Source organism: Macrotis lagotis, chromosome 1, assembly GCF_037893015.1.
Source record: "Macrotis lagotis isolate mMagLag1 chromosome 1, bilby.v1.9.chrom.fasta, whole genome shotgun sequence".
Lineage (NCBI taxonomy): Eukaryota > Metazoa > Chordata > Mammalia > Peramelemorphia > Peramelidae > Macrotis > Macrotis lagotis.
In genome coordinates, this window is record NC_133658.1 from 855476118 (window position 1) to 855499113 (window position 22996).

General features: G+C 42.2%; 1 protein-coding gene across 1 annotated transcript; it reads right to left on the reverse strand.

Annotated features, from left to right (window-relative positions):
• Positions 1 to 810: 810 nt before the first annotated feature.
• Positions 811 to 22996, reverse strand: AK2 (adenylate kinase 2). Its single transcript, XM_074217751.1, has 8 exons — positions 22814 to 22996; positions 13370 to 13495; positions 9649 to 9759; positions 9226 to 9320; positions 5043 to 5115; positions 4145 to 4340; positions 1972 to 2026; positions 811 to 1524 (listed from the first exon to the last, which is right to left on the reverse strand). Exons 1-7 carry the CDS (start codon positions 22913 to 22915, stop codon positions 1998 to 2000), a joined length of 732 nt encoding a protein of 243 aa, XP_074073852.1. The 5' UTR covers positions 22916 to 22996; the 3' UTR covers positions 811 to 1524; positions 1972 to 1997.

Consider the following 22996-nt stretch of genomic DNA (forward strand, 5'->3'; position numbering starts at 1 on the left):
CAGAGAAGGCTGAAAAGGCAAATAGTAAAAAATCTAGCTCAGCAATTTAGGAATGGTCTAGTTTGTGAAAACTCCCTGCTGAATGATGGTCAGATTTAAAAGGAAGCAGCTATTTATGGACTCCAGTTAGCAAAGGTTTTTCTGTGTGTCTCCTTTGCTAATGTCCTTCTCCAAAACCCCTCTGCAGCATGGAGGGGCATCATGAGTACAAACTACCTAAGTCCAAGTAGGCTGGGAAACCTGGACATAAAAGGCTGGCACAAAACCAGAGAGCTCCCATTCATTAAGTTTTGGAGAGGCTCCTGACCAGGCTGGCTACGAAGTAAGAACAATTTGACCACAGTAACTCACAAAGCCTTTCTTTGTCAGGGCAGGGGAGTGATGATAAACTCTATATTCAGAAGACAGACCAAAAACACGGAGTTTCAAACTCAAGGTCAACTGAGTTACAGGTTTTCAGCACTTAGAGAAATCTAAGTAAAGGCTCCTTAACACATATATTTAGGCCTCAGTCTTCAGTGGCAAATGACTTATTGCCAAAAAGCCCACAAACTCAATTCAGAATCCAATGTTACATCCAGACAACATCACCAAAGAGCTACAAATGATTAATACATTTTATTGATTCCAGGGCCAAAATGAGCAGCATTTGGTCAGTTAAAGGTGAAAGGCACCTTGTTTTTTTAAAAACAAAACACACCACCACAGAGCTGCCATGTTTCAGCCTCAAGAGTTGGGGAGAAGAAATTTCTTTGGAATAAGACAATCTTCAAAGTTTTTTTTTTTAAAGGAAAAGAAAAGATTCTTTACACAGTGTGTAGAAAGAAGGCAAGAACAGAGGATGCACACTTGCACTATCTGATGATGGCTTTTCCCTTGAGATTAATGGGAGTGAGTCAGTAGAGGTAAGTAAAGTGGGAGGACTCAACCTCCCTGGGCTTCACCCCTTTAAGTTCAATTAAACAATATATCCAGCCACCCTTGTCACATACACTCCTCACCACCCTTCTAAACATGGGGACTGTTATTTGGTCACATTATATGGGGTGTTAAGGTCAGCAACCAAAATCTACCCTGTTATGAGGTACAGAACAGAGAGGAGGCAATACAGGGAGTCCCTGCTCTCCCCATCTGGCAAGCTTAGAGGTCCATAAATGACAACTGAGGTCTTAGGTCAATGGCTTTTCAATTACAATCACATTCCTGGATGAAAGGTAACTGCCCAAGGGATCCTGTAGAATTAATACTAGGCCTTCCTCCTCTTTCCCACACCCTCCACCTTGGGAGGTTTAAAATTGTATATTCCCTCTTCCCACAACATACTCTTCCCAACTAACTACTATTTATAAAACTCCCACTTGAATAGGGAAAAACAATGGCCCACTAAAACAATCTCCCCCCAATACTTGTACCCCTTCTCGTTCCTCACCAACCCCTCCCCTCTGCCCAGCACTTAAAAGCTTGGACTCTTGCTCTGAAGTTGTTCAGCAATGGTGTGGTCTTGCTTGGCCTGCAGTTGTTTGGCTGAAACAAAAAAAAGAAAACAAAAGAAGACAAAATGCATTTAAAAAAAAAAAGACAACCAAGCAAATCAGAATGAGGCTATACAAGTCCTAGTTCCATGTCCTAAGGTGGTAACAATGGGCTAAATAGAACTGAGCATTATGTGAATGCTTTATGCCTCAGGGGCTGCTAAACCATTACTCTCAAGGGTAAGGACAAAAGAAAAACCCAAACCAGTGTTTGGGGATTCCATAGAGATGGTTTACATCTTGAAAGGGAAATGAGAAAAGGTCCAAATCTTGGTTCTGTTACTTACCACCACAGCCCCTTTCCAATTGGTTTCCTCATCTGTCAAATGAGGGGCTGGAGTCTCTTGAGATCCCTCCCTGCCCTAACCCCTATCAGATTCAGGTGATGGGAGGAAGGAAGACCAGAAGAGCCAGCTTGGAATTCTGGTCCGCTACTTACTGCTAGAGTGGTCTTGGGCAAGTCCCTTAACTTCTCTGTTCCCCAGCTTTCTCACCTGCAAAACAAAGGGGGTGGGAACAGAGGCTCTCAGCAATCCCTTTCATCTCTAAATGAAAATTCAGTTCAATAAACATTACTGAATAACTAACCACTCTATGTGGAGCACTGTCCCAAGAAGTTTAAAGAAGAAATGGTCTGCCCTCAGGGGGATTAGTCTAGTTAGGAGAAAAAGAGTATTAAGTGCTCCCTCTAGTTCCTCACAACTGAGATAGGTAAGCCAAGTATTTTTATAGACAAGGAAGCTGAGGCCAAGAGAGGTAAAGCAACATGCCCACAGCTCTAGAATGATATGTAAGGTCAGCTTGTCTGGGGTTCTGGTCACACTAGGTAAGCTTGCTTCTCTGATAATGCTAATAAGACCCAAGGTCTTCCCTACTTGTAACCACAGCAGTTCCTGAAAGTTATACATATACATCTGGGGCTTTGGGGGAGGTAGGGAGAGGAACAATGGCCAGGACTCGGAACTGGCAAGTGACTACTGAAATCTACTGAAATCGTGGGGATGGCTATCTCTACCATCTTAGCCAAAGGAGCCACAAGGACTTCTGGCCAGGAGCCCCTTAGCAGGGCCTGAGGGAAAAGGAAGAAGTGGGAAACCCACTGTCAAGACTGTTTTGCTTTCACTTTGGTCTCTTCTGTAATCTTCTTACTAATCATGTGTTTTCCAGTAAGTACACACAGGTTGAGTTTCACTTTTGAGTTAGGTGTGGATATTAACCCTTCAGAGTAAAAGTAGATGGGGGAACCTTGGCATACTCAGAAATGACAAAAGGGTGAATAACATCCCTAGGTTAGGGCTGAATGGCCAAACTGGTAAACTCAGAGACAAAGAGGGAAGATCTTTGGGCAGGCGGGGGCTATGTATCAAAGCGTGTTCCAGTGAATCAGCAGACTAAGTGGAGGAAGTACAGGAGGTGTTATTCATTGTTCCAAAGAACAGAAAATGAGTTTTCTAGATTCTCCATTTCTAGGTTTCACAGCAAAGTTCATCATTTCAAACAATAGTGATGAAATAAGTCCAGCAATAGGAAGCCCAGAACTTTGGAAGGAAAGGAGACTGGTTCAGCAAGAAGCCCACATTTCCTGCCATCAGAGGGTAAGGGGGGCTGGTTCAAATGAGAAAGGATCATTCATTTCAGCTGGGTTGTTTTATCATGTTCAATCATCAAAACACAGAACCGCTCCTTTGCAAGGCACTGTCTTGTTGCTTCAAGAAGCCAGGAAGCCTTCTGGAATCAGGATGTTACCAGAAGCATACTCAGGCATTCGAGGATGGACAAGTTGCTTTTCCTTTCTGGACCTAAAGGGGATAATCCTTACACTACCCATGCTACTAGCCCATGCAGGGCTACAGAAAGGGGAGTCTTCCTCATTACTCTCTTGTTCCTGGTTTGTACTTTAAGAAGTGAAAGAACTCCCTGAGATTCAGATGTACCTTGGCAGACTCTAGCTTCTCCTGGCTACAGTACTCATTATTATCTGCTTCTACACCTTCAGTCACAGGCCACCACATCCCAACAGTCATGGGGCCTTGGAGAAAATCCCAGCGGCCCGTTATAACAGTTAAACATTCTTTCCTCTCTGCTAGCTATCAGAACTTCTATGTCAGCAGGTTCATTCAGAAAACTATGAGGGCAGGATTAGGTGGAATAATCCACTAGCACCTACTACTGTGATCTCTGTTTGGAGCCATGATAATCATAGCTCTGCATAATCCACTCTATCCCTGGGTCTCATTTGACTTACATGAAGGGGTAGGTCAAGATGGTCCTTTCCACTTCTTACATTTCAGAACAGTCATCAGATGAGCAGACACTGAGCTAGGATTATGGGCTTTTCCTTTTGACTAAACAAGACTCACTCCCTCTCTCATGCTCTCTCTCTCACACACACAAACACACACACACACACACACAAGCACCAATACATATAAATGGATGACATGACAGTTGTACACATGCCAAAGAAATGATCAAGTGCTTATTTAATTAACAGCTTGAACACCATGTCTCTCTGGCAGGGGCAAGCCTCACTCTCCCCAAGCAGAGACAGAAGGAGGATCAAGTGGCCTCTACATGAATAGACCCCTAGATAAATATAATCACGTCTTTACATGTTGCTTTGGAGAAGGCTGCCAGGATGCTGGCAAACACCACATCTGGGGACTGAGATGCGTCCACTGCAGAATGGATCCCTCGTTTACTGTAGTACTGCACCAGGGGGATAGTCTGGGAGTGGTATGCCTTTAGACGGGTTTGTAAAGCAGTTTCGTTATCATCTGAACGTCGAATCAAAGGCTCCCCAGTGACCTGGGAACAAAAAGAGGGCAGTAAGCCAGGTAGGTCTGAGAGAAGAAATGGCAAACTGAACCCCACCCCCTAAATTGCAATTTTCTTCCTTAAAAATTCCCCCTCTTCAATATTATGGTGGAAAAACATGGGACTCTTAAAGCCTTGGCTCTGAGTTCTGGTTCTTATATTCACTACCTGTGTGATCTTGGGTGAGACACTGTCTCTGATCCTCCTCCTCCTCCATCTCACTTGAGAACAAGAGAACTGAAAGGACAACCCCCCTCCCCCTTCCTTAAATCCTTTTGAGACTCAGCAAGAAGGGCCAGCTGACTCTCACACCTTCAGTTTCTCTTTGCTAAAAAAAGCACTATTATTTTTTGGGTAAGATCTACCAGGTTTAGAAAATCTTACTGCAAATAAGGTGGCTTTTGACCACTAGGGATTTATTTGCCAGTTCCCTGGGTTTGAGTTAAACTTAAAACATATTTTTCAAATGTAAAGGTCAATACAAGATCATTCACTTCCAAGAACATTGCTAGCCCTCTCTTGTCAGGAGTCTTCACTTCCTCACTGTTCTTCCTTTGCCTATCTCTGAACTCTCCAATGGTGCTTATTTCCATCTTAACTTTCTTTTCTGGGGAAGAGTCAGGAAAGACAAAAATTTCAGACAGTAAGTAAATACTGCCAGACAGTTAGAAACTGTTCCCCAAATTCACATACATCATCCTTCATGTGCTCCTTTGGGGGGTTGAATTCCTCATGGTAGGAGCGGCCGCTTGCAGGATGGATCAGCCTGAAAAACATTAAATGAATGTGAGCTCGCCCAGATGCCCTCCTTCTACTTTGGCTGAGACAGTGGACCCAGTACAGTCCCATTCCTCAATGTACACTAAGATGAGAATCACACTTAAAGAAAATGGAGTTCAAGGTCATAAATTAAGCAGAAACAATAACTAAAAGGGGTTCTTTACATGCCACAGTCAAAAAAAATTAGAACACCTATTTAAACCAAAAAGAATAATTTCTGGAAGTTACCCCCCAAATAGTGAAAAGCAGCATGTTATAATAGGGCAAAGAAGTCAGGAAAAGTTGGGATTCAAATCCTACCCTGGTCACTTACTGTGAGTGGGGACCAACCTTGGGCAAGTCATTTGAACTGTGTCTCAGTTTCCTCATCTGCAAAAATGAGGGAATTGGACTTAAGGAAAACTTTCTCTTTTTGACTCAATTTGCATTTTTCTTATCATTGGGACATAGGTCAGAAGACAAAATTTCTACATCTGATCTTTGCTTTGTTAACAATTACCAGGCACTGGGGAATAATTGTCTCCTCTACTGAAATGCAAATCAATGGCTTCCTTGGTTGTTAACACACAGATACCCGGGGAAGGGAAAAGTTAATCAGTCCAGAAGGAGTAGCTGGCCATTCCAGTTGAAGGGCAGGTGAACAGAAGAATGTCCTGATGGACATTAGCACAGTGCTTCATAGCTTAAAAGTACAGACTATCATGTGAAACCAGAGACAAGATGGCCAGAAGGGAGATGCAAAGCACAGTTACATATCTAGGGAGGACGTGCTATATTATATGGTGGATTCAGGACCAACCATGCATTTACTCAGGTCTAGAAGGACCCTTCCACACACATCTCTGATGTGTGATTTACATACTGTGGCTTCACACTGAGGAGACCAGCAGGACCTTACTAGAGCTGAAGTCTTTGGGGAGGTAATGCAGTACCTTGGAGGTCTGGATCTCAACTCTGCTACTTTCTTGGTGATCCTTCCCAAGTCCCTGAACCTATTTGGGTTTCAGTTCCTTTACCTACAAAATGGGCAGGTCGGGCCAGACTGTTTATTCTTAAAACACTTCCCAACTTTAAATTCTGTTATTTAATTGCTGGCCTTTGGGCAGGGGTAAAGAGGTAAGACTGAACTCATATTCTTTTACACATTGGAGAAGCATAGATGAAAGGAGGAAGACTGGCCACATGCAGTTCCTTGTTCCCAATTCCTTTCACACACATCTAGATATGCTTCTCCCTCTAGATTTAGCTCCTCATCCTCATGTATACCTATCCAGGCATATACTCAAAACCACAACAATTTAAAGCAAACCTTTAGATCTGGTCCTGAGTTTGGGCGACAGCATAACACTAGTATGATTAAGTCCATGCTCAGAGACTCTGCAAGGCAGGGACTTCTGCCATTTCAGCTACCTTGGGGGATTGGGGGATGGGGTGGGGTGGGTAAGGCCATCAATCTGACAAAGAAATAGTATCAGGTGATTTTTGACAAGAAGTGACAATTGATAAAAAGATACCACATTTCTGATCAAATATTGACAGACCTTTAATAATCCTGATGGATCAGACTGCTCCACTAAATCAAATGTTTAATCAGAAACCTAATGTTATACTTTATAAAGTCACTCACTCTCCTAACTTCAATAACAGGTTCAAGACAGGTCAAACCAAGTCTCTAACTTCTATCTTGCCTTATTAGCATTTCAGTCCTAGATTTCTTACTACCCAAAAAGAGACATTTCCCTTCCAGGATGTGGATGTTCATTCTGTGTGCTCACCTCCATCTTGCTTCTGGCTCATTGCCATCAAACTGTTTGTATAAGTATGAGAAAACTATTGAATTGGGCTCAGAAGACGTGGGTCCCAAACTTGACTCAGACAATTCTCAGATGAGGCTAGCCTGATTTGGTTTTAGGTTCCTCATTCATGAGATGTGGCAGATGGATTAAATGAGCCCTAAGGTCCTCTTCTCACCTTCCCCCTCCCTCAGGGAGGGAATGTCCAGGATAGGAAACTTGTCCTCTTTGTTTCTTCTTGTTCCTTTAGACTCTGGCCTCAATTGGTCATCAAGTCCTCTTGCTTTTTCCCCTCTGAATTCTTGCTGTAACACTTCATTTGTCTGACTTTGGGCAAGTCCCTTAATCTGCCTGAACCTCAGTATCCTCATCTGCAGAACTCAATAATAGCTACACCACAAGGTGGCTGGAAGACTCAATTAAACCAGCTGTTGACTTAGCACCTTTTACATGCTCTCTGTTAGGAACTGACACAAAAACAAAAGTTTTTAAAAAGCCTCTGCCAAAGCAGCTTTCATTCAGCAGGATATCACACAAAGCATTGTGCAAACCTTACAAGATTATCTAGTACTTATCACAGTTTCAAGTTCCCTCAGCACCCCAGTTACATTCCTCTGGATGTACTTGAGGAGGTTTGCAGATGTGGTGTGAGCAGGGCAAGGTTCAAGGAGGGAAGAGTCCCCCTTCCTGTTGCTTCTATTACTGCAGGGTTTTGTGGCAGTCAGATGCTTGGAACCTGAGCTCTGGAAATCCGGAAGTGTTCCCCAAGAGTCCAGCTCACCCTGGTGTCTCAATAATGAGATCTTTTCATGCCTACTTGTTCAGAGTATGTGAACTTTCTTCTCTTTGGAATGCGGAGCAAGAATATTATCTTCTATATTCTCTAATATGTTTGCCAGAGTGTTGGGCACACAGGAGACAAACCATGTAGTAGACTGGAATGATTTCTCTTAGCCTTTGCCTCCCATTAAAACACTAGCCCCTGTGAAGCCTTCAATTTCACAATCAGTCAACAATGAACACAGAACTATGCTAGAGAGTGGATTTATAAAGGTATGTCAAACAGTTCCTGTTCTGTAAAAATTTATAAGACATACTTGGTGAAATAAGACAGGAAATTAATGATAATAAAAGGTAGTTGTTGTTTGTGCTTTCTTCTCAAAGACAACAGTGACATCAGGGAGGTGATGCATGACATGTACATAAACTGGATCTAAGTGAGGGGGTTTTATGCTAAATCACCAGTCTCATTTTCTCCTCTGGAGTCAACTGAGTCCAATGACCAAATATGGATCAGGATGACTGGAGATGGACCTGGATGCAATGGGAGACTTTGGCCTTTTAAAAGCTAGATCCTTCCCAGGTCAGTTTGTCTGAGGTAACAGCCATTCCAAGTGTAGTGGACTACTTATGGACCACACTTGGGATGCCTAGAATGGTGGTTTTAATGGTGTAGCTTTAGCTTCTTCACTAGTGGGATCCTCCCCTGTCACTTAAGTTATGCCTAATTAGCAAATTAGGACTCAGTTTCTTGATCCACCCTCGCCCCCACCTCCACCACAAACCAATGGTACTATCTTCAACTGGGAACTTGTTTGCCTTGGTGGGGCTAACTGGTCTTAAATCCTGGCAATGAATAGTATCGTGATTATGAGTGAGTTAAGACGAGACCATCCTGTCTCCTCCATAAGCCTCATGTATGGCTAATTCTCTAGCACCACTCTCTATGCAAGGAAAATCTGCCCCCTCCCTCACCCCTGCCCCTGTCAGACCATGTCTTGGCAGCCTGTGCCAAATTTTATCCACATTCCATATCTGAGATTTTTGCAACACTGGGTTTCCTGAGCATCCACTGAAATTGCCCTTGATATTCCTGACTTCTGGTCCTGTACTAGAACACTAAGCATACAAACCTTGGCCCAGAGGTCCCAGCAGTTGCATTGACTTTCCAAGCTCTATCTTAGGGGAGAGACAGTACATGAGTTGGCTGCATGAAGCCCATACCCATTTTTCTGATCCAGAGACCCTGACCCTCCCCCTTCTTGGATTCCACTTTCCCTGACCTAATAAATGAGCCCATTGAAAGACTACAAGGCAGGGTCACCTTTGAGGAATGGAAATCAACTCAGCAAATCTCTGTAACTCTCAGTCATATACCAGGATGCAGCAGAACTTCAAGTTCCAATGGGATTCTTTGAAAAGAGGCTGGGTCTACCACCCTTTGCTATGGACTAATGAAGAATTGGAGGAGTCTGAAAGTGCAGTCTGAGGAGAGAGGTAGATAGGACTGGGAAAGCAAATACCTTCCAGTGATTCTCCGGATAAGTAGAGAGTCAGCAATGTTAAACTCAATGACTGAATCTAGCTTTTCTTTCCTCTTGTCCATGAGGTTATCAAGCTGCAAGAGAGTAAGAGGGAGGCAACATGTTTAAACTTCTTGAATAGTGACCAGATCCCATCTACTCTTTTTTTTAAGGTTTTTTTTTTTTTTTTTGCAAGGCAATGGGGTTAAGTGGCTTGCCCAAGGCCACACTGCTAGGTAATTATTAAGTGTCTGAGGCTGGATTTGAACCCAGGTACTCCTGACTCCAGGGCTGGTGCTTTATCCACTGCACCACCTAGCCCCCCCCCCATCTACTCTTAAGAAATGACTGGATTGTTAAATGAACCAGAGGTTATGTTGAGGCCCTCCTCCCACCCCAAGGAACCAAAACAAATTCACATACCATTTCTGCCTGTCTCACTGTCCGAGGGAAGCCATCTAAGAGAAAACCATTTTTGCAAGGAGGGCTATCTAGGTTCTTTTCGATTAGTTCCACAACCATATCATCACTCACCTGAAAGTCAATTAAGAAACAATACTTATTATCCACCAACTTTGTGGCATCAGTAAGGGTGTTAAAAATGCACTGAGCTAAGTAAGCACTGAAAAAAAAGAAGACAGTCCCTGCTCATACTCTTAACTTCAGGAGTCAACACATCAAGGTTTCATGTGCAAGACAAATGGAAAGGTCTAGGTATTCTTAGGACATTATACAAAGAGAGGGAAGTTGAAGGAGACTGACCCACTCCCTTTGGGAAGTGGGCCTAAGGTTAGGAATGGAACAAGGATTCCTGATTCCCTCTGATGGGATTGGGAAGTTACCTTCTAGCCAAGAAGGGGAGGGAAGCATGGAGGAGAAGGTGAGGGTGGGGTGGATATGGAGGGGAGGGTACCCTAGCACTCCAGACCCAATTCTTAAACATTAATACCATATTCTTGACCTTCATGTCGCAGTGCAGGCTGCTGTCAGTACTCCCTGAAGTGGAAGAGAACTGAGAAAAAGGAGTTTCTCTGACAGATTCAGTCTCTGTAATTTTGTCTGAATCTTACAAAGTACATGGTTCCCACCTCCAGGGTGCTGTTTACAATTTTTCTCCTTTATGGTGCCATAGAGTCTGTATGGGCCGGAAGGGGCTTGAGGTCCTATCAGGGATTCACTGACACCAGAGAAGGTCAAGTAAGGGAACAGTGGTGGGGACCCTGATGGTGTAGGACACATCTGTCCACCTTCTGTTACATAAAACATGGGCAGCTTTCATGTGAACAACCATGGTTATGAAGTTAATACTGCAGATCACAGAACTGAGAATCTGGAGACATCTAGCCCAGCTTCCCCCCTCTTATTTTTCCTGAAATGACTTATCCAGGGTCACACAGGCAGTGGCAGCAGAGCAGGGATTCAAATGCAGTCCTGAGGAACTCTGCCACTTGCTTCATGGGCAGATGGGAAAAAAAATCCTCATTTTCCCTCAAATTCAAATGAATGTAGATATAATTTAATAGGCCTGCATAAGAAATGTAGTTCCAAGCCACGTTTCCCGGCTGCTAGTCTGCCAGCTAATATTCTGATCTGCCAGGACCAGTTCAACTTGGGTTAAAGTACAAGCTTGGAGAGTAAGGGAAACCTTGAGATAAGCATAGCTGCCCTTCTGCTAAGCACCAAAGTCCACAATAGCCTTCCAGCATGACTCAAGGCCATACTAACAAGAGGCATAGGGGAAAGGGGGGAAAAAAGAGTCCATATCTACATGAAAAACTCTTGGGTAAAATGTTTCAAAAGGAAATGATAATGTAGCAAGGATAGAATCTGGAGCTAAAAGGACCCTTAGCAGTCACTGAGTACAACTTTCTAATGTGAGGCACCAGTCTTTTTGAACCTAAAAAGGGGACATCTAGCCTTGCCTTGAATTCAGACTTCAAGAGCCAGGGAAGGCAATGCCTCCCAAGGAAGCCCACTCTGCTGCTGGCCAGCAAGTAATTGCTCAGAAGTCAGCTGAAAGGGGGACTAGATTTGGAGTCAAAGGAGCTATACAAAAATCTTGGGTCTGAGGAAAGACTCCCTGTGTAACTTTGGGCAAGTCTAATGCCTTGGGCTCCAGTTTCCACATCTGTTAAATGAAAGGGTAGGTCTCCAAGACCTACTGCATTTTGAATTTCTATGATTTTATTAAGCCAAACTCTGCTCCCTTTTAACTCCTCATTCAGTCCTTTAAGGCCACAGATGACAGCCCTTAAGATATTTAAAGACAGTGATTGTATCTCTTAAGTGTTCTCTTTCTCAGAGAAAGGGGAATCCCTGAAGAGTCTCACTGAATATTTTAGAATGCTAAAATCCACTAGAAACTAAGGGGAAACAGGTAAAAAAAATATCTCTTGGAGGTCTAGTCTTCTGGAATATCACTGACATGTCTTCAACATAGTGGGTTGGTAAAAATATTTACTGAGCTTGAATTCAACCATAAATCCTTTAAGATCAGGTCATGAAAGAGTAAGTCAGTACTATATTAAAGTAAAAGGAAAACTGGTCTAAAGGTATGAAAACACAGTTTTAGCTACAGCTCTGATAGGTGACATATTAAGAATGACTAGAAATATCTTTAATTTCTTCAACTGAAAACTGCCTGTTCATAATCTTCAACCATTTATCAATTGGAGAATGACTTGCAATCTCATAAATTTGATCCAATTATATATTTCAGAAATGAGTGCTTTATCAGCATCACTAGCTGTAAAAATTTGTTTCCTAGCTTTTTGCATTCCTTCTAATCTTGGCTGCATTGGTTTTATTTATGCAAAGCTTTTTAAATTTAATGTGGTTGAAATCATTCAGTTTGCAGTTTTCTCTTGTTTGGTACAAATTTCTCTCCATAGATCCAATAATTAGAGTAATTCATATTCTTTTAATTGGTCTACAGTATCACCCTTTATGTCTAAATCCTGTACCCATTTCAACCTTATCTTGGTCTAGGATGTGAGATGTGGGCCTATACTCACCATACTATTTTCCAATTTTCCCAGAAGTTTTTGATAAATAGTGAGTTCTTCTCCCAAAAGTTGAAGTCTTTGGGTTTATAAAACAGATTATTGGATATACTAGAAATGAAATGCTGGAAATGTTGAATAACAAACTCTCAGGTCCTTTTTCATATTCAAAATGGGGAGGGGTGAGAATAGAATAAAACACTCTTTTCAGAACTGGATGTCCTTTGACTTGAAGTGAAAATTTTAGCACACCCTAAAAATGAAACTTGGCAAAAGGCCTCACTTGATGCTTTGTCACAATTTGAAGGTGACCTTGGTCTCTGGAAGGCTATGCCAACCAAGTACAAGATCTGGCAAGTTTTGAATATAGACCCAGCAAAGTACTGTGCCTATAATTCATCCAGCCTAGCTAAGAATCCAAGGGTTGTCACCAGAGGTTTGGTGACTAAGAAACTTTAAGAACTTATTACAGGAAAGGTAATGGAGATACAAAGACAAAACCAAAATACTCCTTCCCTTCAGAGAGCTTACAATTTATGTAGGCAATGTAGGATGTGCATGCAAATGATAAATAAATAAAACTAATTCGGGATAGGAGACAGATGTAGTTGGGGAGACTAAGGAATAGCTTTACAGAGGAGGCACCTACACAGCTCATCGAATCAATCCCACTAAGGCTGGGAGAGGTCTTCATGTGCCAGAGGGAAGGGGAACCACAAAAATCAAGACTATTTTCAAGTCATGGAAACCAGCTTTCTTATCAAGGGTATTTTTAAATTACTCATCCAATACAGCAACCACACTAGGTATCTAATAGCTAAAATATTTGGATACTTCAGTGGTTTCTCTTTTTAGTATTTCCTCTATTTCTCACCTTGAAGTGCACAGGGGGAGGGGGAGGAAGAAAAGATTAAACATCTTTCACTCGTGTACTGTTTAATTAGCAGTTATAAAATACATTACTGTCAACAACTGTAACCAAAGTGATATTCAAAATAAATCAAAGGTCAAGAATTACTTTCATTAGGTTTCTCTGTTTCTCAGAAAAAGTTTTAACTAATCAAAGCAGACATACCTTGTCTATTATTTTAGGAGGCAAAATATAATTTTGTTTTGTACACATGCAAGTCCACCAAACCTACCAGTTTTCCAGCATCCATTGTCTTCTTGAGTCTCTGGCCCAGTTCTGAGCCGGAAGCTACCATGGCTCTCAGCATGTCCCCTGTAGCCAAATGGCAAACACAGTAATTTTCAGCCAGCTTGGGAGCCTGCAGGGGAGAAAAGAGGAGGAGGAATTGTATCATATCCTTTAGAAACCAATATTCAGGAAGGCATATGAAATTCTCAGATTAGATACTATTTCATGAACTAGTAGGATACCTAATTAGTAAAACCTAGTTCTTACGATCAGAGCTAGAAGGGACTTTAGAGGACAATCAGACCACTCATTTTCTATTTTTCTAGATGAATAAATGGAGGCCTAGAGGTTAAACAACTTCTCCAAAGACACAAAGGTAGCAAGTAGTGCAGGCAGAATTTGAACTCAAAGCCACTATTCTACCACATTATCACAGCCTTTCCACATTAGAAACTTGGAACAAAAACTGTCATGGCACAATCACAAAATCTCAAAGCTGAGAGAACCTTAGGTCATTTGGTCCAACCAGAACTTGAGGCAGGGAGGTAGGCCTTCAAAGGGTTCTCACTTATCTCTGGAGTCAACTAGAACAAATTTAATCTCTTTGATCCTAAGACAAATTAAGTGAAGAAAGTTCACTTTGGCCCCCCCACCCCCATCTTATCTCTTCTAGGGAATTGTCCCCAGTTCACTCAGTTAATCCTTGTATGACACAGCTTCACATCGCTTTGTCAAATGGATTTCCTCAGGTCTGAGCACCATGTTGCTTCTGTCAAGGCTGTTGAAGATTGTACTAGCTGTTTGGATCTGCTAGGTCACACCACTGATTCATACTAAACAGACTGTAATGCATTAAAATCCCCAGTCTTTTCCCTCAAGAACTGTTGTTTAACTCTACCTTCCTCAACTGGTATTTGGGTTAAAGAATCCAGCCAAACAAAAGTAGGCCTTGATATTTATTTCTATTAAAATTTATTTTATTAATCTTGAATACATTTCCACAGTCCCTTTGGATCATTCAATTCATTAGTTATATTTTTCAGTTTAGTGCCATAGGCAAATTTGATAGGTCAGTCCTTTGGGCCCTGGGGTTAGAGCCAGGAAGCCCTGAACTGAAATCCAACCACAGCATTTACTACTGTGTGCCTCTGGACAAGTCACTTACCTCCTGTTTGCTTCAGTTTCCTCACTGTAAAATAAGAGATAAAAATGGCACCTCCCTCCCAAGTACTTTCTTAGTCAGTGTCCAACCCATAGCAGGTATTATAGAAACCCTAGCTAGAGATACTCTTATTGTGTCTTTTTTTGTTTTGTTTTTGTTTTTGCAAGGCAATGGGATTAAGTGATTTGCCCAAGGTCACACAGCTAGGTAATTATTAAGTATCTGAGATTGGAGTTGAACTCAAGTCTTCCTGACTCCAGGGCTGCCCCTCTTATTGTGTCTTGAAATAATGTTGACCAATAATGTATGCTTAATGAGGGTTTGAATCAAATGAAGCTGTCTAGCTCCACTTTAACCCAACAGCTGGCTCTTCTTGGAAAGCCCTGCTGCAGTTCCCTGCAGCCTCTAGGAGAAAAAGTCCTCCCCTTATCCAGGGCTTAGGAAGACAGCCTGTTCTCTTCCCAAGCAATTTCAGTATCAGTCAACCTGGCCCAACATCCTGGCTCCAGTGTCTTTTTACTTTTACTTCCTAGAATCTTTTGTTCCTTTAAGAAACCACCCAGATCCCATATCCCAGTTTGCTAGTCTGTTCTCTTCCCCTCAAATTATCCTCTAGCTGTGTCCTCTTTAACATCACCATTTGGTCCTGTCATTTAATGTTGCTTGACTGGGACATCATTCTTCCCCAGGGTGGTCTATTCTACCTAAAGTTTACCTCACTATAACTTCTGATGATTAGACCTAATTATGATTTAAAGTCATACAGAATAAATTTAATCCCCTTCCACAGAATTATAGGTCGAAAATATTTGGAGATGAGCAACAACTTAATTCTTCCATTTAATCATAGGTAATGGGATTCTGGGCTATAGAAGTTTCTTCAGGTTATAAACATTCTCAATTTCAGCGGATGCTCTGGTTTATAAAATACAGAGCTTATTTAATCCAACTTCATCATTTTATTGATGAGAAAATGGACTTGGAGGAGACAGATGACTTGTCCAAGGTCACAAAGGCAGATCCAGGCTTCAAACCCAAGCTCTAACCTAGCACCATTTCTTCTATGCCATATTTCCTTAGAGACCAAAATTAAAATAACAGAGAGCTATATAATGAATTGGTGTTATTCATTCTAGTTTTCAGTTAATAGACTAAGTCAGAGTAATAAATTAAAGTGAAATTGGATTTTAAAGTATTAAAAATATGGCACTCTGAGCAATAACTATAGGTTAGGATCACTGGGCAAGAGAAAGCCTTTTATATCCTTCAAGTGGGGTTATTACCACATCCAACACCAAAACAGGACAAAGTTTTCGATCTATTTCCTCATTTGTTGAAATCAACTCAAGGGAGAGGCAATGCTTACTCATGGGATAGGAAAGGCAAAGAAACCACAGAAAAGAACTGTCACAACTGAACTGACTCTCCTATTTTTACCATCCCCCAAATATGTAACTGGCATCCAACTGTCAGCACTGTGTTCCAAGGGAATGAATGCCAAGCTGGCACGTCAACAACAGGCCTTGAAAAGGGGGGTTGGGAGAACCTAATGAGAACTTCTAATTTCTTATTGCTAATCAGTCTTAGGGAGGAAGGGACCTTAGAGATCATCTAATCCAATCCTCTTATTTTATAAAATGAAACCAACCCCAGAGAGGTAAAGACATTTGTGACTTGAGCCCAGGTGTTTATCGCCAACCTGGAGCTCCCTCAACTCCTCCTTCCCATGGAGGGAACAATAAAAAGTCTGATCACCAAAACAACCTGACTCTAACCACTTCACATTTCTAAAATAAAAATTCAAGTTCTTATTCCCATCTGCCTGGTGTCCACTCTGCACTCTCTCCCTGAGCTCCTGGCATGGTTGGGATCACCTGATTCCAGAGCCACTGGGCCGTGCTGTGTTCTTACTATTGACAATGGAAGCAGGAGCCACCTGACCTTGAGGAGGCTGGCAGAAAGGTATCCCTCTGACCCTGTCCCTGTCCAATGCCCCCCCCCCCCAATTCAAATACAGGAGCCTAGGATCAAGCCAACCAGATACTAGTCAAGAAGACTGATGGCAATCCTCAGTATTCTTGCTTCCCTGAGCTTCTTCCTTAAGTCTTCTGCACCTCATATCTAAACTACTGTAATTAAGTTTCTAAAAGTATAATCTTAGATCTAATTTCTCTTCCCTCCATATCAATACTATTAATATTCTTAAATACGAACTACCTTACCAATAAAAAGCTTTTTTTGCAAGTCAATGGAGTTAAGTGACTTGCCCAAGATGGCCCAGTTAGGTAATTAAGTGTCTGAGGACATATTTGAACTCAGATCCTCCTGACTCCAGGGGGGATGCTCTATTCATTGCATCACCTAGCTGCCCCTTAATCAAAAGCTTTCGATGGACTCTCACTCCCCACAGCACAGAAAAATTTCTTAGCCTGTCATTCAAGGTCTTCCATAATCTGCCTATCTCTTCTCCCAAACTTTTTAGAGCAGAGGATTTAGAGTTGAAAGGGCCTAAGAGGGCTAAGTGACTTGTCCAAGGCCACACAAGCAAAGCAGTACTCAAGCCTAAGTTTCAAGAATGCAATTCCAGTAGCTCTCATATCCACTGCTGCCACCAGATTAGGAAGTCTCCTGCCTCAGAGTCAGTTCATCCACAGCCCTTCCTCTCTGCTTCATATTCTGTTTATACCACCCTTTATTCATGGGGCCAACTAAGATCTTTCCCTTGGCAAATCAAGTGTTAGGAGGGAGACAAGAAAGAATAAAACTGCCCCAAGCCATAGGGTCGCAGCCTAGAAAGGGAGCTAAGAGAAGTGTGAAAGAGAATATGAATTAGAGGCATAATGTACATATTAGTTCAAAGCAATGAGGTAATAATTTGGGGTAGGGAGGGAAAATTCCTGGAAAGGTTATATGAATTGAGCATTAAAGGATGAACTTGCTGCTTCTACAGCCTTTAAGATACACTAAAAGTATAGCTGATTATCTATCTATCTATCTATCTATCTATCTATCTATCTATCTATTTTTTTTCCCTCAACCAGAATGTTAGCCTCAAGGACAGATACTCTTTTTTTTTTGTGCTTTCATGTCACCAGTACCTACAGCAAAGGTACACAAATGGCTTAATACTACTACTACTACTACTACTACTACTACTACTACTACTACTACTACTACTACTACTACTACTACTACAAATACAATTGCTTAAAATAGCACTAAACATATTGTTGGGACTCACAAATAGGAGCATCTTGCATTTTTTGGAGGTTTCCACTACATAAGAGAAATTTCCTTTATTATTTTCAGTTTTTTGCTAATAATTATATCAAAAGATGAATGACTTGATTTACAAAAGTCATAAGGAGATGAAATAAACCAGAGTTTAATTATGATTGTTTTGACCACATCTGCAAGGCAATCTGGTGTAATTATGCAGGATACTTGGAAGTGTGGACCCGTAATTTTAATCTTGTCTCCCACACCTACTAATTCTACAGCCATGGGGAAGACCCTTCCCTTCATCATTTGAAGATTACTCCCATGTACTCCATGCCTTCCCTCACCTCTAGGGTTCTCAGGTGAGTCTTCTCGAAGCATCAAAACATCCCAGCACAGTAGATTTGATCAGGAGTTAAGGGCCTGTGTTCTACTTCTGGTCACCAGTCACCCATGTTCCTCCCTTTCTAATGGGGATCCCTTAGGAAGGTGCCTCATTCTTTTAGGGCAGAGTCTCAATCCCCTCATCTGTAAAAGGAAGATAATGATAATCTCTTTTCTCCCTACCTCCAAGGGATATTAGAGGGATAAAAAGAGGACAGGAATGATAGCCAAAGCATCATGTAAGCACAAAGTATCACTTTCATGAAAAAGCTGTTGAAGGTGCTTTATTTAGTGAAAACAAGCATATGTATTCTGAGAATTTTTCAACCAAGGAACATAATTACTTCACAATGTAACACAGAAAGTGTTGATTTAAATCAGACTCACTGAACAGACTCACTTATACTCTAGGCTGTGCAGTCTACATCTATTTCATATAGATGCTTTCCCCGCCTGGTACTTCCGAGTCAGCATTTTAATAAGGGTGGATTCTGTCCCTGCCACAGATCACAATCCTTTAGTGACTTAAGATGGCATATGAGAGCTTCTACTGCTGAAAAATCCTTTGCTCTGCAGCCAAACAGGTGGCAAGCCTCTCCACATTCATGGGGGGCTAGTACCGGGATGACAGACATCCAGTCTATCATAAGCTCTGATATGCATCTGGGGGTGCAGGATGTGGGTTTCTAAATCAGCTCTGCTAACTTGTAACCTGGAGTTTCTCGGTGAAGTCACAACTTTTGTGAGGCTCAATTTTTTTTTTTTTTTTTTTTTTTAGGTTTTAGCAAGGCAAATGGGGTTAAGTGGCTTGCCCAAGGCCACACAGCTAGGTAATTATTAAGTGTCTGAGGCTGGATTTGAACTCAGGTACTCCTGACTCCAGGGCCAGTGCTCTGTCCACTGCGCCACCTGGACGCCTCGAGGCTCACTATCTTTATCTGAAAAATGAGGCCAGAGAAGATTTCTTCTACTTCTAAATCTAATCTCCTGTTAAGGTAGAGTCCTGTCTAGTAAGTGAGGAATACCTCTAACCACACTGGAGACTGGTGCAGGACTTTTAGTGAATATAATGAAAAAAAGCCGAACAAAACAAAGTTTTTTACTGTGAAACTTGGACAGCTGAAGGAGGCAGCTAGCTATTCTTTTGGTTCGGAGTTATCTAAGACAGAATCATGTTCATTGGACTGAATTGCATCTTCTACTGGTGACCTTTGGGGCAATGTCAGCAGCAACCAGGAACTTGTGGCAAATTCATATACGCCCATTCAGGTTGGAGGGGAAAGAATCCATCAACTATATAAGGTACTTGTTGAAGGGGGTTTATGTGAACAAAAACCAATTGGAGTGGGATGCCAAGCTAAATCAGATTTTGTTTGGAACACATTTGGAGATGGACTTGATAGTTATGATGAGGAAGTTGGGTGGTACAACAGATAGAGGACTGGACCTGGAGTAAGGAAGAGTTCAAATCCAGCCTCAGGCCCTATGTGACTTTGGATAAATCATCTCACTCTGCTTGCCTCAGTTTCCCCAACTATAAAATGAGCTGGAAAAGGAAACGGCAAATGACTCTAGTGTCTTTGCCAAAAGCGGTTACAAAAGCTGGACATGTCTGAACAACAAATGAATACTTGTAATTACATACTTTCCAACTAGATTTCATATTTTAAACCCCAACTGTCATAAAACTTTCTAACAGTTAATAGTTAACAGTTTTCTTTTGTATTTATTTAGACCAGTAAAATGAGATTTCTTGATTTTTGAATTTCTAATTATTTCTTTTTAGACTGATTATAAGATATGCCTCACTCTCAGAAGTTGCTACTGCACTTACATGCTAGGTTATTGCTGAGAATTCTAGTATTTAAGTGTTTATCACTAGGCCACTTGTATGAAACCTTGTAAACCTCATGATCTGTTTCTAATAATTGTTCTTTTTAATCTTTTGTCCTGACATGGCTGATATTAGGAAAGTATGCTTGCAGGATGAAAGGCACCATGGTGTAATGTAATGGTGTCAAATGCAAAGAGAAATGGGGACCACTAATCATTATGCAAGGAAAGCTGAGGGACACATACTGACATTATTATCTATTTTATTATATTTGTATTTATTTTACTAAATATATCCCAATTATATTTTATCTAGTTTGGGCTCTACTCAGGAGTATCCTGAGTCACGAATTTGACCTCTCTGATGTGCTGAAGTATGGACTGGATGTAAGAGACATGATATCTGGATTCCAACCCTGCCTTGAATATTTACTGGCTCCATGACTTTGGGGTAAATCATTCAACTTCTTGGAGCCTCAGCTTCCTCATCTGTAAAGGGGATTCAATTTACTGAAGTACAACAACCTTATAAAGTTGATGGATTCTTTACACCTCAACCTGAATGATGATATGTGAATTTGCTACAAGTTCCTGGTAGCTATTGACATTGCCTCAAAGGCCACCAGTAGAAGATACAATTCAATCCAACAAACATGATTCTCTCAGATAACTCTGAACCAAAAGGGGGATTGTTCTGAAGGAAATATTTTGCAAATCTTAAAATGCTCTAATGTGAGTTTTGCCTACCATAGCAATTTCTAGCATAGCAAAATCATAGCAAAATACTGGTAAGAAAAAAAACCTAAATAAGGAACCATGGATTTGTACCCACCCTGTCCCTACCACATAGAGTCAGGTCACTAATCACTGTCCATACAGTAATGTGTTTCAGGTCTCAGATTTCTAAACCAGAGTTTGGGGGTAGGGGGAATGTCAACACCTGAGAGCTGCAAACAGAATCTCAAGGTAAGGGTGGCAGGGTAATGGGGACCAGCTTGAGTCTTCCAGAAAGGCAGTTAAGGATATGGTAAGACAACATTCTATCCTTGCACTACATATAACAAGAGGTCAGTGAACAATGTGTTTTATCATAAGTTTCACGAATTAATCTCCTATACTCTATATCCTTCATATACTGTCTCATTCAATGTCTAATATATGTGAGTTCTATCCTTAAAGAATTCAAAAGGAAGGAAATTGGACTAGGTGGTCTCTAAAGAGTCTCACTTTAATTAGGGCTCAGCGGTCTTAACAAAACTTAGCTCAAGAGTCTCAGAGTCATCATGTGCCCAGAGAGCTTTGACCTGGGTAATGAATAACAGAAAGCCCCAGCAATTTTTGAAGATTAGAATCAGAGGTTACTTAGTTTCACAACCAAATCCAACCCCCATTTTGCAAAGGAGGTCTCTGAGGCATAGTGACTTGACCAAGGCAAACTACTTATCCACCTTCATATATGCTTAGCTCTTCCCATAAGCCTTTCCCTAACTCAACTTTGAGAAGTCCTTGAAAAAGCTGTCTATACCTATAATGACAATTCCCTAAGACTTACTTCTCTTCAACTCTATCATACTATTGAAAATGCCCTCTTCAAGATCATCGATGATCTCTGAAACGTCTAATTCAATAGCCTATTAAAAATCCTCTTTATAATTAACAAACATTTGTTTACTTATTTTTAGGTTTTTGCAAGGCAATGGGGTTAAGTGGCTTGCCCAGGGCCACACAGCTAGGTAATTATTAAGTGTCTGAGACCAGATTTGAACCCAGGTACTCCTGACTCCAGGGCCGGTGCTCTATCCACTGGGCCACCTAGCCCCTTAACAAACATTTATTAAGAGACTCCTGTGGACACCCGAGATGCACACCCAAAGCACAATCTTCTGACTTAAGAGTTTACAATCTAATAAGGAGGGAGAGAAGATATCTGACTATAATAAAAAGGGTAAAGGTGACAAATTCCTGAAATTAGAGGAAGTGATTCATTTTAATACAAGTTTCAACAGCTCACATTTATACGGCACTTTCAGACTGGTAAAATGCTTTACAAAAGTACATCACCTCATTCAAAGTTTCATGAAAAAAGGGGGCACCTGAATTGGCTCTGGAAGGAAAGAGGTGTCAACAGAGTAGTAGAGAGGGAATCCATTAAGGACTTGACATTGGAGGAAGGATAAGATAAGAAGAGTAAGTCCAGTTTTGCTAGAAAGAAGACTTTAGGAACAGGAGCAGCATGAGAAATCAAAGCTGGTTTTGAAACTGTTGATCACCCTTCATTTCATCTGATTATCTCCTGTTTCTTCTCCAGGCTCTAACCATTTCCATCATCCCTTTACTGAATCTGCAAAAAGGCGAATTTCCCCACTCTGTCATTAGTTACCTCGGGATGAAGACCGGGTCCTTCTTCTTGGAGATCTTCAAGCGGAAGCTACGTTAAATTGGGGGATGCCTCCCCTCCCCTCCCCCAGGCTTCCGAGGTCTCCTGGGCCATCCAGGTCCCTCCATCAGGCCAGCCTTGGCCTTCATCTGCTCAGAGGCCCCTCATCCTGCCAAACAGAGCTCGGCCTCCCCCCTCCCCCCAAGGACCCTCACTTAAAAAAAATAGTAACTGTTTCCTTTGTCATTTTACTTTTTATGCTTAAAACAGCATTTTGAGAAGGGTCTCGACAAACTGTCACCAGAGGGGCAAAAGCGGCGCAGGCCCGGCCCGGCGAGGCGGGTGGCCTCCGTGGGTGGCCCCGGGCTGTTTCCCCACCTGGAAGGCCGGGGGTTGGGGCCCCCGCGGCCCGGAGACTTCGTTACCCCGCCGCCCCCCGGCCCGGCCCGGCCCGGCCCGGCCCGGCCGCTCACCTGCGTGCCCTTGCCGGCCCCGGGCGGCCCCAGCAGCACGGCGCGGATGCCCCTGGGCGAGCTCTCCTTCGGCTCCGGCGCCGTGGCCACGCTGGGCGCCATCGTCCCCCGCCGGCCGCCTCGACCCCGACAGCGCGCGGCTCCACGACCTCCGGCAGCCCGGGCCGGCCACGCACGCACGCT